This window comes from Arachis ipaensis, chromosome B10, assembly GCF_059453495.1.
Source record: "Arachis ipaensis isolate K30076 ecotype BB chromosome B10, ASM5945349v1, whole genome shotgun sequence".
NCBI classification, from domain to species: Eukaryota; Viridiplantae; Streptophyta; class Magnoliopsida; order Fabales; family Fabaceae; genus Arachis; species Arachis ipaensis.
In genome coordinates, this window is record NC_142435.1 from 143393076 (window position 1) to 143408611 (window position 15536).

A 15536-nucleotide genomic window follows, 5' to 3' on the forward strand; every position below is an offset into this window, starting at 1 on the left:
GTCTACTTTTATACCACTTTACCCATTTATTTCTAATGCAAAATCTCAGATAATTTCACATATCAGCTAATTAGAAAAGAAAACTCAAATACGGGCAGCAACAAAGTAAATGTAATATATAAGCTTTGCTGAGTGGAACACCATGGAAGCAACTTGCAAGAATAGGACTCTAAAAACTGAACAGCAGTTTCAAAAGACCTTGAATTTGTACTCGCCTGCATGAACCAAGCCAGAGTTACAGGCCAAAATCCAAAAGTAAAGCTCACAGTATTATTTAAGGGATTAACATGCACAAATATTTTTTTGGTAAAAAAACATGCACAAATAAACCCCTGGACTTCTAAACTGAAAGCTCACACGACATTCCACCCCCTCCCCATCTCAAAGGTCTCGGGCTCAACTCCTACCAATTGCAACCAAGGAGAAAAAAGTGGAAAATACAGCTCCTGTGAACCCTTGAAGAACGGTCAGCATATTTTTCTTTCAAGTCATGCCTGTCTCCGATAATGCTTTTACTTTGAGTGAAAGAGGTAGATTAATATCATTGATAGAAAGCAATTCTGCAGTTTTCTCTACAACCAAATTCTTACACACCATATGCAAGAATGAATCAAGGGAATGAGAAGAAGATTGTCATAACTGGTTTCCACTTTTACAAAGAACAATATCTAGCAAATACCCATAGATAATTTCTTGTCATAAATAAAGATTCTCATCATACTAGACATTTAAGTGTTGAGTATTTATTTTCCCAGCCTGAAAATTTCATGGCAGTTACACTAAAGATAAAGACATCTTAAGATTGAGGCCTTTAATCCCTTACCAAGAACAAAAGGTATCGTAGAAAGAAATCGTATTAAATGTATATATAAACAATATACCAAAACCACTTAACTATGACACTAAAAAGCATAAAAAAAATATTACTCTCTAATGTAGGTGTTCCCTTTCTCGCAAATGTCTTCAATCTTAGCCTTTGATTTACATTCTGAAACATCTGAGGTCCCATGTGGACAAAATCCTTCGAATCATCATAGTAAAAAAAATAAAATAGAAGAACTAATACACAATAATGAATTACAGAAACTTTCATAGCAAAACTAAGACCCCAACCTACTATTAGAGTAAATCCCAAAAGATACTGAATAAATTGAAGGAAACCCTGTCTACAGTTAATACTTGCAAATCAATTGTCACAATGCGTAAGGGATCCCTTACCGTCTGCAACGGAACTTCTTCCATAACCCTCATCCGACCACATAATCGAAGAAAAATTTTCCAAAAAAATAAAAAAAAACGAGAAAATTCCATATAAGCTATGGCTCCGCGAGAATTCATGTCTTATAGATAGATAAATAGATTACTATCTGGCGTTTAGAACCAACAGTGGCAAGTTTCCAATAGTACTACTACTACCATTGCTATGCATTGGAAACAATTTTTGTACCGAAGTTTCTGTCTTTAGAATAACTACTACAAAACAAGTGATTAAGAGTGATAACAGCGATTTCAACAAAAAACAAAGGTTTATAATATAACAATTGCCACCGGCAAGCAGAATATCGCAGAATTAGTTCATATGAAAAATGTGATCATTATTTGGGGGGGAACATAAGGGGAACGGGAACGGGCAGGAAAAGAATTACAAGATTTTGGGAATCAAAAATCCTTTTGAGTGTTCTGGAGCTGCTGCTGGCGCAACAATTCTTCTCTGACTCTTCTGATCTCAGCTTCCTTCTCCTGCCTTTCCTTCTGCAATTTAGGGTTTCGAAACATAAAACGGAAAGAGAAAGTGTATAAGTGAAATTGGAGATGCCAAAGTGGTGAGAGTTAGAAGAGATAGAGAAAAATGGAGAAGAAAGGGAGAGGAGAGAAGGAGAACCTTTTCGTCCTGATGAAGTGCGATCCAGACATGGACTCTGTCCATGGACTGCCAGAAGATGAATGCTCCAAGAGTCATAGCAAAATACGTGGCCACTTTCACCATCCTTTCTTCTTTCTCCTTTCTCTGAGCTTCGATTCACTCGCACCTTCTTCTCACTTTTGGGAATTGCTATCCTTCCGTTCCCTTCAACTCTGCCTATTAAGAAAGATCGTCAAATTTCATTCTACCCTTCGGCACCGACGTCATCCGCCCTTCCCTTTCCGAGACTCGCCTCTCCTGCGGCCCAAATTCTATTTTATGGGCTTCATCCATATATTCATTTCTTTAGAACCATTTTTCTCAATATTCTTATTTAGACCCAAAACCAAACAAAATATATCACAGTTTACAAAAAATTAAAGACTATAGTTCTCATTTAGTTCCTAATATTTAGTCAAAGTTTTAATTTCATTTTTAATATTTAAAACATTCTATTTTTATTCTAAATATTTCATTTCATTTTATTTAAGATTTTTAGTTAAAATTAATTTTTTTTTAAAAAATACTTTCTATTTCTATTATTATCTTGTATCTTTATATTATTCTCTCATTTTTATTTTTAAATAATTATAATTACTACCATGACTACTATAATTATATTTTTTATTGTTATTTAAAAAAATATAATAAAAAAAAGTTTTTTTAAAATTTAATTTTGATCAAATAACTAAAATATAATAAAATAAAATATTTAAAATAACAATAACACGTTTAAAATATTAAAAGTAAAATTAAAACTTAATTTAAATATTAAAGATTAAAATAATACTTTGTTTTAAATTAAGAAAACGACACACACATGCATTTTTTTTTACTAAAGATATGAGACTCGAACTCGCAACCTCTTAATTGAGTATGGAGAGACTATGTCATTTGAGCTATTACTGATTGGCGACACACACATGCATTAAGCATATTAAAAGTTTCATTTTAATACTATAATATTAGTTTCTTCAATCATCATTGCTCCCATATATTAGAGATTCTTTCATATTAAATTATTTTAAGTTGTTATGAAATATTTTTATAAGCCCAATATAAAGAACTAGATTTAAAAGTATGAGAAATTTAAGGATTGATTTGATGATTAAGTATTTTCGGATTTTAAAAAAATTTTTATAAAGAGAACACTAATTCTTTATCATTTGTTATTAATGTTGGCAATTAGTAGGATAAGGTAGGGTTTGGACTTTACCCTAATCTTATTCGTAAATTAATTTTTTTTTAAATTCTATCTTACTTTATTCGCGGGTTGAGAATTTTTCAATCCTAACCCTACCCGTTTCTTAAAGTTCTAAACCCTACCCTATCTGATTCTATCTGCAGAAAAATAAAAAATTTTTAAACAAATATAAAACTCAACCATTCTAAATTTTATACATATTAATAAAATAGAAAATAAAAAAATAAATTCAAATTAAAATTAAAAACAATAAAATTATAAATAATATGATCATCAACTATTTTAGTAATTATTTCAAGTTTTTATAAGAGGATCACAATCACTTTCTTCACTACATACATAACTTTTACATATATATTATATAATATATTAGGGGTAGGGGTGCAGATAGAGTAAGGTAGGGTATACCCTGAACCTGTAACCTACCCTATCTGCAGGCAAATTCGCACCGCACCGTATCCTACCCTAGGGGTGTGCATGGATCGGGTGAAACCGGGTTTGATGTGACCCAAACCGGACCCGAAATACATACCGGGCCTATTTATTAGACCCGAACCCGGCCCTAGACCCGATGAAATCTATACACTTTCAGGTCACGATTATACCGGGTAAAAACCGGGTGAAAACCGGGCCGTTAACATTACATTACCTTGATACCTTCTTATAAGCTAGCATGTGAAAATATCCAATTTCCAAGACTCCAACCATTATTTGACATGGTAAAATTCACTTAGAAAAATATAACAATAACCAACTCTTCTCTAAAATTAAAGCATAATCATAATCAATACTAATATTGTCTAATAACACCAAATATTTAATTTAATACAAATAACACAATATTATGTATTAGTCTAAAATCTTATGCATTTTAAACATAAAACATTAACTTATAGTCTTATAATAACTAATAACTAAATATTAAGGTTTACAATACTTAAATTTCACATAAGAATAGCCATCATCCATCACTAATAACACAAAATATTAATTGTGTATGATGACCGAACCACCAGGCTGACTTCGGGTGACCCGAGCCATGGCCCGGACTCGACCCGAAATAATGACGAGGTCTATTTTTGAGACCCTTACCCAACCCTAGTCCCGGTGAAATCACACCAAAATAGCCCCTAAAATATTCGGGACCGGGTCGGGTCGGACCGGGTCGGACCGGGTCATGCACACCCCTTTCCTACCCTACCCGCAGCGGATCAGATCGGGTTGAGAAACCTATTCGAACGGGTTGGTCCGAGTTAGGTACCCGCGAGTAGGGTATATATTATAAGTCCTACTTGTTATAATACTTAATAACTCAATTTTACGAGGTTAATTACTATATTGTAATCAGCATTTTATTATTAAAGAGAATGTTACATATAAATTCAAAAGAAATGAGTGTTAGGAGACCAACAAATTTTGTGATGTGCAATCATCAATTAGTCATTAATAGTATTTTTAATGGTGTGAGATTTCATCTAATGATGAAGAATTACTCTTTTTTCTTTTACGGGCTAAGTGCTAGCCAAATTTTAATAAAAGTGTTGCCCCTAAATTTTCTCTTCAAAAGATGAGTATCATGAGAATAACAACTCATTTTTCTACGTCAGCTTAATCTAAAAGACAATTTATTAATACAGTATTAACATAAAATTAGACAATTGTAACGAGTGTTAAATAAATTTCAGAGATAAAATTAGATATTATCTCTAATTTAAATATAAATAAATACATAAAAATATTAATTATCTAACGACTTTTATTGTATAAAACTGTAAAACGATGAAGTGGATGCAGATATATAGTGTAGATTCCACTTACACGTAGAAAGACAGAGAAAGACAAAGTGCATTTATCTCTCAACATTAAAGAAAGAAGGAAGAAGCACAAAGACACGCAAACTCATTACCATTTCTTCCTTCTTGTTTCTCTAATAAAGAGAAACAACCGGTGTGATGATGAGTGAGGCGTCATAGGAAGGGAAAGCATGCAAAGAAGCAGCATCATCATGATGAAACTCTACCAACATTCTGCACATGATGGAGACTCTAGTAGCGGTAGTAGTTTCATTGATTCTAGAACAACCGTCATGATTAAGAACATACCCAATAAGTACAGATAAATTTAATTATATTATCTATGATTGGCAATTTCATAAATATATTAAAGTTTTACAAACTTCTTTATTGAACCATTCTCAAACATCTTACAAACTTTTTAATTATAAAATAGTTTTATTTGCATAAGTCCATTAGCTAGGTGCCTAATTATTAGTAAGATGACACCCTTATATGCAGTCCATTAGGTGCTGAAACTCGAGGAAATTTCACTAGTTTATCATCTCCTGCTGCTTCCCACCTGCAATCAAAATTAAATATAAGGTGTCAGCAAACACCATAAAATAATAATTACTATAAAATTTCAATAGACGAAGAATAATAGTTGTATAATATATTTATGAGCTAGAACAACGGTCAAAAATAAATATATTAGAAACTAAAGGGACTCAAATTTGTATATCTCTATACTTTATTTTGTGTAATTGGATATGGCGTTTCCTTTTATTTTATAATTCAACATAAAAATCTTTATTTAATTTTCCTACTTTTTAAATGTAATTTTTAAGTTTTTCTTAAATTCTACGAGTAAAGGTTTGTTGTTCTATAAAAAAAATGACAATTTTATCCATTGACTTAAGAAAGAAAAAATTTAAAAAGTATAATTATTGTTTCTTTGATGATATAACTTCTTTTTTCGATACTCATTCGTATATTTCTTTAATCTATGCGCGGAAAAAAATTAACTAGTAATTAACTATCATATAGAATATTTGATACTCAAAAGAAATATTAAATTAAACTATCGTAGAAAAATGTTTGATTATTTAGTAGTGAGAAATTTAATTATTCTATTATGATATGTTTAATAGTTTTGATAACTAACTACTTTATTAAAAAATATATGAAACATATATAAATCTACACAAATATAGTCACCAAAGAAAAATCTACACAAATATACACAAGTATTGACTTTTTGTGTTTATGAAATTTTTTTTCTATTATTTTGTTATATAAAAAATAGAAGATAAGTAAAGAAAAACAACTCTGTGAATGCAAATAGCTAAACTGACTATTCTCTAATAAGGGAATATAATTTTATTAGGTTTGCATATAAGCATAATGAATAGGAAAATTAGTCACCTGTATCTAGTTACAAGATAGTGCAAGAAAGTTGAAATTTCAGCTATCCCCAAATCTTTCCCTGGACACAATCTTGTACCTCGTCCAAATACCAAGAAGTGGTTTTTTGACTCTAGGCTCTGATCCTGCAATTTTCAAACTTAATGATATTAATATACGTTTGATAAGCAATAATAGACAATAGAAATGCTATTTGTATATAAAATTAGCCACTACAATCAACTACCAATGTATTTGTGTATAAATATATGTGTGGTTTAATTTATTTTCATAATGTATTTATATTTCAGCATATATTTTATATTGATGGCTGACTTTGATGATTAATTTTAGTATACACGTAGCATAACCCTAGACAAATTAACAAGAGAACGAGTCAGTTGGTACTAACCTGCAGCCATCTCCATGGGTTGAACTTTAGTGGCTCCGGATATAGAAAAGGGTCATAATTTATCTCTCTTATGAACACATATATCTTCCACCCTTTGGGAATCAAATAACCTGAAAAAAAAAAAAAAAGCTAGTTAAACTTTAGATTATGAACTACGATTTTTATTGAATTGTCGTATTTATATATCATACACATTTTAAACACAATATTTATTGACATTTGTAGACATATATATCTTTTATATTTAACCATATCTTAATAAATAATAAATTTTTTTTTCAAACAAATTTAGATACACATAAATACCATTTAACTCCACATCTTGAATGGTTTTTCTTAGGACGCCATTAACTATTGTGGCCAATCTAGCAGTCTCAAAAATCACCTGCACAATACAAAAAAGAAAAATATCAAAATCTATAGCAATGTTATGTGATGCACTTATATTTACAGGTATGTACACATATAAAATATATAATTTACTATTATCTTTATCAAAATTTGTATACGTAGGTTAATATAATTTTTATTTATTAAAAACAATTTAATATATGTACTTGCCAAATGATAATAACTAAAATTACTAAAAAGTGCTGCACCTAGAAATTTTATAAACCTATGTGAACATTCAATTACAATATAGTATAAAAATATTACCGCGCGAGTAAACCTCATTGACTTGAGATCGTTGAAATCAATTGGTTCGTCTGGTTTTTTCCTTTCTCTAATGGCCAAATGCTCTTCCTGAAAAACCAGAAATTTCATCAGTGTCACAAAGTAAAAGTAAATTAAATGAAATGAATAATGAAACTGCAAATTATTTATTATTATTATTATTATGGAGACTGACTCTGAGTTCTTCAAGTGCTTTGGGATGGTCCTGAAGATACTTCACTGCCATCATTGAAGTGGCTGAAACAGTTTCATAACCAGAATACATAACTGCAATCAGTAGATCAATGATTTCTTCATCACTTAGTTTGTGTCTACTTTCATCATCATTTCCCATTAATACTCCAAGCATGTCTTTGTGTGTTTCTTGGGATTTTCTTCTTTCCTCCATTACCTCACGCAGAATGCTCACAAGAGCTTTCCTTGCCTGCAACAAAGTGTTCGTTACTTAAAATTATTGGGGTAAAATGTATTTTTTGTACTTAAATATTTTAAAAATATTTATAAGTTTTATTTTGTTTTAATTTTATTTTAAATTTTTATTTGCATCAAATATATCTTTGACAACTAAATTTTAAAAAATTTAGGACTAATCTAGCAATAACGTATATATGATAATTATCTCTAATTTGCTTGTATTAATGGTTGTTCTTGTAAAATTATTACTGAATTGGTCCTAAATTTTTTAAAAAATTAGCTGACTGCGATATATTTAATGCAAATCAAAAACGTTTGGATTAAAATTAAAAGAAAAAAAAACTTAAAAATATTTTAAAATTTTTTAGCAAACTTCAATAATAAAAATATATTTATTCAATTATTTATTTAAAAAAAAAGAGCTCAACACAATAAAATAAACCATATTTTCATACCGAATAAACAAAAAATACTCAAACAAAGGAGTAACAAAATAAAAAGATAGGCAAAGATCAAACCTGACATCCGCGACGATACTTCGTCCTCGGAAGGTCAATAGGGAGAGAAATGGTTCCTGAAACCATTTTAAAGTACTCCGGCATGATTGAATCTGATATTCTGCTTGATTCCATGCTTACAACCATCATGAGTGATAAAAGGAAGGTCATCTGTCCATAAAAGTTTGAGAATGAATTATATAGTAAAAAATGTCTCACGCTCATAAAATACTCATGTTTCTGTTTTTTCTCTTGACTCATTTAGATCAAGATCTTTAATTGATAATAATTAACAAAGCAATTATTATAACTATTATCATAGCTATTTCTTTTAAGTTATGTGCAGCTAGGATGAGTAACCTTAAAATGTACAACCAATATTGCTTACAATTTTTTTAATAAGAATAAGAGTTTAATTTTGGCGTACGATCACATCTGTTCTTTTAAATGACGATAATTTGTGTTCAATGAAAAAATAGTTATTTTTATTGATGTGACATTATGTAATTAAATACACATTTAAAACCACTTTTGTTCCAAAATTAAATTCTAAGAACAATAGTGATAATAATAATAATAAGAATAGAAGGCAACCTCTTTGGTTTTGCGTTGAATGTCGAGGACTTGATTGTCCCAATTGCTAAGGTGGGATCTCATGAAGTGATCAATTTTTGTCAAAAGCTGATCTCTGACCATGGCGGGACCAATAATGGAAAGCAAGGCACCTCTCAAGTACTTGTGAGTGGAGCCATGAACGGCTGCAATGTTGCAGTTTCCCAAGATGTCTACCATGGATTTAGGGTATCCTGGAACAATCCCTTTTGATTCATTCATTAGAATGTATCTATTGAGCTCTTCATCCATTGATATAATTGTAGGAGATCCCAATATGTGTGTTTTGAAAAAACTGCCATACCTGCCATTCATTATTCACAAATCACAACCAAAAGAATAAGAATAAAAAGAATTGGTTAATAGAAGATAAAAATGATCAAAAGTAAACCATGGGGTAAAAAAGTACATGCATGAAAAGTGGTTTACTTCACACCCCAAGTAGAGACAGTAGAGTGTGTTTGGCAATGTTTTTCTTTAGACTCTCATTTGTAGTTGATAACTTTTGATTAGTTCAAAAAACTTCATCAAAGTAATAAACCATGTTTTCCAGTACTTTGGACACCAATAAAAATAAACATGAAACAAGCCAACCCAACTAACTTCAAGGACTACAACAAAAATTTTTTTATTAAAAAGTTTTTAATAGCAATAACATAATAATTATTGTATATCTTATTTAACTTATATTTTTGTAGTAATTATATATTTATAGTTATTATTATATATTATAATGACAATAATATATTTTTTGTGATCATTAAAAAAGTTTTTATTGACAATTATCACTAAAACATTTTAGTATCGAAACATAAGACGTCTAATATTAGGGGTGGCAAATGGGTTGGGGTCCGCCCCGCTCCATCTACCCTACCAAAAATTCGTTCTGCTCAGTGAGACAGTCTCGAATTTCTCCTTCGCTCCGCCTAACGGCGGGTTGGCAGACTAAACTTGCTAATTCTTTTTTTTTTATTAATTTTTTTATTAATAAACTATTAAATATTAAATAAAATATATAATTTCACAGCTATTTCAATAAATGTATAATTTATAAAGACATAAAAAAATTATAATTTCAAAATTTACAAACATTAATGTCTTTATAATTCTAAATATGTAATAAACATAATCATCAACCCAATTTTTTGAAACAAAAATAAAATCAACATTTTAAAAAGTAAAATAAACATTGTCCAAAACATATAATTAAATATCTTCAAGTATCTATAATCAAACATAGAACATAATTCAAATTATAACTTAGAACATCTTCAATTACCAAAAAAAAGGACCTGTTGGAAAGCTCACCCTGTCCTGCCGAAACCCGCCAAAATTCGCGAATTAAGCGGTGCGAGTTAGGCGGACTTTTTAATCATACCAGTTTTAAATTTTCAATCCAACCCGTCTTTTTTGACAAGTTACGCAAGTTGATTGGCGAGTTTTGGCCCGCTTACCACCCTATTTAATATCTAATTATTGATAAATATATCATTAGCTATTTTTATTAATTGGCGAAAAAACATATGCTAATTGCAAAATGTTTTCATGTTCATTGGAATTAAAATGTTAAAATTAAATATTTTATATTTTGATAATATTCTTTTTATTTTTTAAATTAAAAGCCGTGTTACATAATAAAATTTATTATTTTAATTTTAACAACACTTTTAAGATATCGTAGTCACCATGATAAGTATCCTAACATGCCCCACAAAAATTTGTAATTCCTTTACTTATATATGAGTATATAATATATAATAAATGTTCTTATTTAGTTTAATTACTTACCCATTGTTAAAATTATTTTGAATTTACTTTCATTTTAAATTTTAAAATATAATTTCTATAGGTAAATTTTAGTGACTTATTTATTGTTTAATTATTTAGTTTTAACAAAAGAAAAATATAATGATCAATCTTTAAAAAAAATACAATAATCTTATTATTCTACTTACTTGTTTTTCTTTAAAAAATGGCTTCTTTTAATGAAAGATAATTAAAAAAATTAAAATTAAATATACTATTTTTAAATTCAAATGAGATATAAAAGATTTATTAATGCAAAAAATTATTATTATTATAGCAAAGAAAGTAAATAATTTTAAATATTGTACTAAAGAAAATAAATTTAATATACTATTATTGGTATTATTAAAATTATTATTTAATATTTTCATAATGTAAATTATGAAAAAACTAATTATAATTTTATTTTTTTAATCAAATTGGATTAATCACTATATTTTGATATATTAAATGACATATTTTAGATTAATATATATAATTATGTTCGGTTATATATGTATGCATGTATGCGTATATACGAACAATTTTTATTCCATTGATTAAAATTTTTGGACATTCGTATAAATTAAAACATCCTACAACCCACATGATCTCAAAAGAAAAAGGTGCAAAACATGTTGATAAGACCACCTATTTTCACCACATTATGCAAGTGAACATGAATTAATTTAGTTTAATTTTAATTGTTACCTTGCTCTTTGGTTTTTCATGAAGTTAGGACCTTGTTTAAGAAACTCAGATGTTTCTCCAAAAAGTGGCCACCCCATTGTACCTGGTGGCAAACCTTTATTCTTTTTCACGTACCTCACTTCATTCCATCTCAAGAGAGCAGAGAAAAAACAGAACAAGAACAAAACACCACCAACAATTGCAATGAATGTAAAAGCCATCTGGTGCTTTTCTTTCTTTCTAAAAGTTCTTGCAAAGGACTCAAAACAGAGAGAATAAAAATAAAAGGTACAAGCCTGGCTTAAAAAGAATGCACACAAACACACATATATATAGGTTCCCTTGACCAACCATTTTCATATAAGAAAAAAACCATATAAACAGAAGGTAGCATCACCAGCTATTGTAGGTCATGGCCATAAAAACAAAAAAAAAAACAAAAACAAAAAACAAAAAACAAAAAACAAAATAAAAGGGAAGACAATAATGTATACAAATAAATTAAGATAAATGATTTAATTAACCATATATTTTAAGAGTATAATAATATAAAATTTAAAATTTTTAATTCATTAGAAATATAAAAAAAACTTACTTTTACAATAATTTTTAATAAAAAATTTATTATTCTCTTAACTAATTAATGTCTTTAAAAAAAAGATTTAGCTAACTTGTGTGTTTAAAAACATGTTTAAACATATAATAATAATTTTTTAAAGTTTTTAATGTATTGAAAATGCAAAAAAAAATATTTTTAAATAATTTTTATAAAATATTTTTATGGTGTTTTTAATTTATGTCCTTAAAACATAAATTAGTTTAAAAAAAAGGATTGCTGCCTCATTTGTGAAGAATTTATTATTTTTTTTTGTATCTGAAGAATTTAATTTTGTAATAATCTAGCACATCATTAATTAAAAGATCTAGAATTTAATTTAGTTTCGGTATCTTCCTATTTTTCTCTTCCAGTGAGAAAAATGAGGGTTGGTACCTATTTTTCTCTTCCAGTCAATGCTAATTGATAATCGTTCAATGAGTTGGCAATGTAAACATTTTGACTATTATTATCTTATACTCTAAGAAGATTCTAAAACCTACAACCTCACTATAGATTTAGAGGTTAATGATGGAATTAGTTCTTGAAAGATGGATTATTCATTTTCTAAATTTATTTTTAAAAAATTTTATTAAATAAATTAGGTCTTTAAATATTATAAATTAATTATTTTTGTCCTTCTACCATTTGATTAATAGTTTTTTGTCAATAATTGATGATATAAACCGTTAATTGATAGCATATATGACACCTATTATGTCTAATTAAATGCTGAACAAATATATTTATAAGAAGGGAACCACTCAGATAAAAACGTTTAAAACGTTTTTTTTAGATATTTTTTAATAATTAAAATTCAATATATATAATTAATTAAACCATATTATTTTTTTTAAAATTAAATTATACAAAATGATCTGGCTAAAAAATCGATAAATTAAATATTAAATCTATCTAAGTTAATTTTTTTTATAAAAAATGACTATAATACCTTTATTATAAAAAATGACTAAAATACTCTTATTTTATATATATTAATATTAATTTTGAGAATGCTAACCCTCCTCTTCTCTCACCGCCCTTCATGAAATTAAGATTTAGGGTTCTCAAAATTAATATATATATATATATATATATAATGAATATTTTAATAATTTTCTATAACAAAAATTTTATAGTCATTATTTTATAAAAAATATTAATTTAGATCGATTTATCTGAGTGGTAGAAGATTAATTAGGTGTCTTTATCTGAGTGACTTTCTTATAAAAATCTATCAATTTTGTCTATTTTTTAATTATATAAATCATAATCTTAATATAATCTAACGATATTAAATTAATAAATTTTTATAAATATATTTATTTATTATCTAATTATATATTATAGGTATCATGTATAATATGAATTAACATTATTTCTCATTAATTGTTGATAAAAACTATTAATTTAATTAAAAAATATGAAAATAATTAATTTATAATCTTTAAAAGACCAATTTAATTGATAAAATATTTTAAGAACAAATTTAATAAATCATCTTTTACAGTATTTTTAATCTATGTTCTTAGAGAATAAGTTAGTAAAAAATTTGCTGTCTTATTTGTGAGGAATACTTTTTTTGTGAAGAATTTAATTTAATAATAACGTAGCATAGCCTTAATTAAAAGATCCAGAATTTAGTTTTGGTTTCAGTATCTTCCTATTTTTCTCTTCCGGTGGAAAAAACGAGAGTTGGCAGGAACAATGCTAATTGATGACCGTTAAATGAGTTGGCAACGTAATCTTTTTGACTATGATTATCTTATCCTCTAAGAAGATTCCAAAACCTACAACCCCATTATAGTCTCGTACAATTAATCTTCAAGTCAACCAAAAAAACAAAAATTAATCTTCATCTTTTCCTCTGGTAAATGCATGAACCATGGCTGAGAATTGCGAGATCTTGGAGTGAAAATCGCGAATTTGTCTCCCTCTATATTTATTGAGATGAATATGGTAGAAGAGAATATCTACAAAAAAGGAAAAAAATCTTTAAAATTACTGCAAAAAATTATTGAAATAGTATCTGATTTTAATGAAGGGAAAATTCCACTCCCCTCCCTTGCGAGATGCTAAAATGACACTTCCTCTCCTCTATTTTATAAATGTACATTTTCCTTCTTTCTAATTTTTAAAAAACCTCCTCTTTAGTCCATTTTAAACTTTTTGTGTTAACTAATGTTAATTTTATCCATTTTTTAAGAAAAAATTATTTTTAAAAAATACCCATTAACAAAAATTTTATTTTTATCATTAAATTTTACTTACCAAAATATCCTTTAATAAATTATTTTTTTATTGATTAAATTATATTTTAAAAAAATTTAATAATTATATTATTTTTTCTAAAATACCCTTCAATATTTTTTAATTATTAAATTATAATTTTATCAAAATTTTCGTTAACAATTTTTTTATATTTTACTATTAATTTTTTGATATCTATATATATTATTTTAACATTAAATAAAAAATTTTAGTAAGATTATTTTTTAATATTAATATATATTAATTGTTATACATATTAACAGTGGTAAGATTTTTTTATTTAATATTAAAATAATATATATTGATATAAAAAAATTAATAATAAATATAAAATAATTGTTAATAAAAATTTTAGTAAAATCACAATTTAATAATTTAAAAATTATTGAAGGGTAGGTATTTTAAAAAAATAATTTAATTATTAATTTTTTTGAAAATATTTTGGTAAAAATATAATTTAATCAATAAAAGAATAATTTATTAAAAGGTATTTTGGTAAGTAAAATTTAATGATAAAAAATAAAATTTTGTTTAATGGATATTTTTCAAAAAATAATTTATTTTTTCTTAAAAAATGGATAAAGTTAACATTAGTTAACACAAAAAATTTAAAATGGTTTAAAGAGGAGGTTTTTTAAAAGTTAGAAGGGAGGAGAATGTACATTTATAAAATAGAGGGGAGGGGAGTGTCATTTTAGTATCTCACAGGGGAGGGGAGTGGAATTTTCTCTAAAATTAATTGTTAGTAACAGCCCAATTTAGCAATTAATCGGTTTTTTATTACATAAAAAAAAGTTAGGCGTTAAATCGATGTCAATTTTTAATTTAGAAATTGTCACCGATGTCATTTTAGTTAATCGTTAAATTAAAAATTAGCGACTGAATTTAATGACTAACATTATTTTGGTTATAAAAATCAATTCAGTCACAAAGATCAATCGTTATTAGCGACCCATATAATTGGTCGATAAAATTGTTCGCGAATTTTATCATTAGCGATCGATTCAGCAACCAACATAAAAAATAGGTTAAAAAAATGTTAGTTACTAAATTAGTTGCTAAAATTTTGATCTCTAAATTAGTTGCTAATAATAAAATTAATGACCAATTCAAAAACTAACAAGAGAATAAAATGAGAAAATAGTTAGTCACTAAAATTGATTCCTAATTTTATCATTAGCGATCGATTTAACGATCAACATAAAAATTAAGCTAAAATTTATTTAATTAATTTTTTAAAACAGACAAATATCAAAACAACATAGGTATTTAAATTTGTACTAGGTTTTTGCATAAAAA

General features: G+C 27.1%; 2 protein-coding genes across 2 annotated transcripts; both read right to left on the minus strand.

Annotated features, from left to right (window-relative positions):
• Positions 1-1507: 1507 nt before the first annotated feature.
• Positions 1508-2140, minus strand: LOC107623640 (uncharacterized). The gene is made up of 2 exons (XM_016325980.3): positions 1883-2140; positions 1508-1752 (listed from the first exon to the last, which is right to left on the minus strand). Exons 1-2 carry the CDS (start codon positions 1985-1987, stop codon positions 1660-1662), a joined length of 198 nt encoding a protein of 65 aa, XP_016181466.1. The 5' UTR covers positions 1988-2140; the 3' UTR covers positions 1508-1659.
• Positions 2141-5254: 3114 nt separating this feature from the next.
• LOC107623811 (cytochrome P450 85A-like) lies at positions 5255-11681 on the minus strand. The gene is made up of 9 exons (XM_016326186.3): positions 11393-11681; positions 8879-9200; positions 8306-8455; positions 7549-7797; positions 7356-7442; positions 7005-7083; positions 6699-6808; positions 6308-6432; positions 5255-5462 (listed from the first exon to the last, which is right to left on the minus strand). Exons 1-9 carry the CDS (start codon positions 11590-11592, stop codon positions 5375-5377), a joined length of 1410 nt encoding a protein of 469 aa, XP_016181672.1. The 5' UTR covers positions 11593-11681; the 3' UTR covers positions 5255-5374.
• Positions 11682-15536: the final 3855 nt, after the last annotated feature.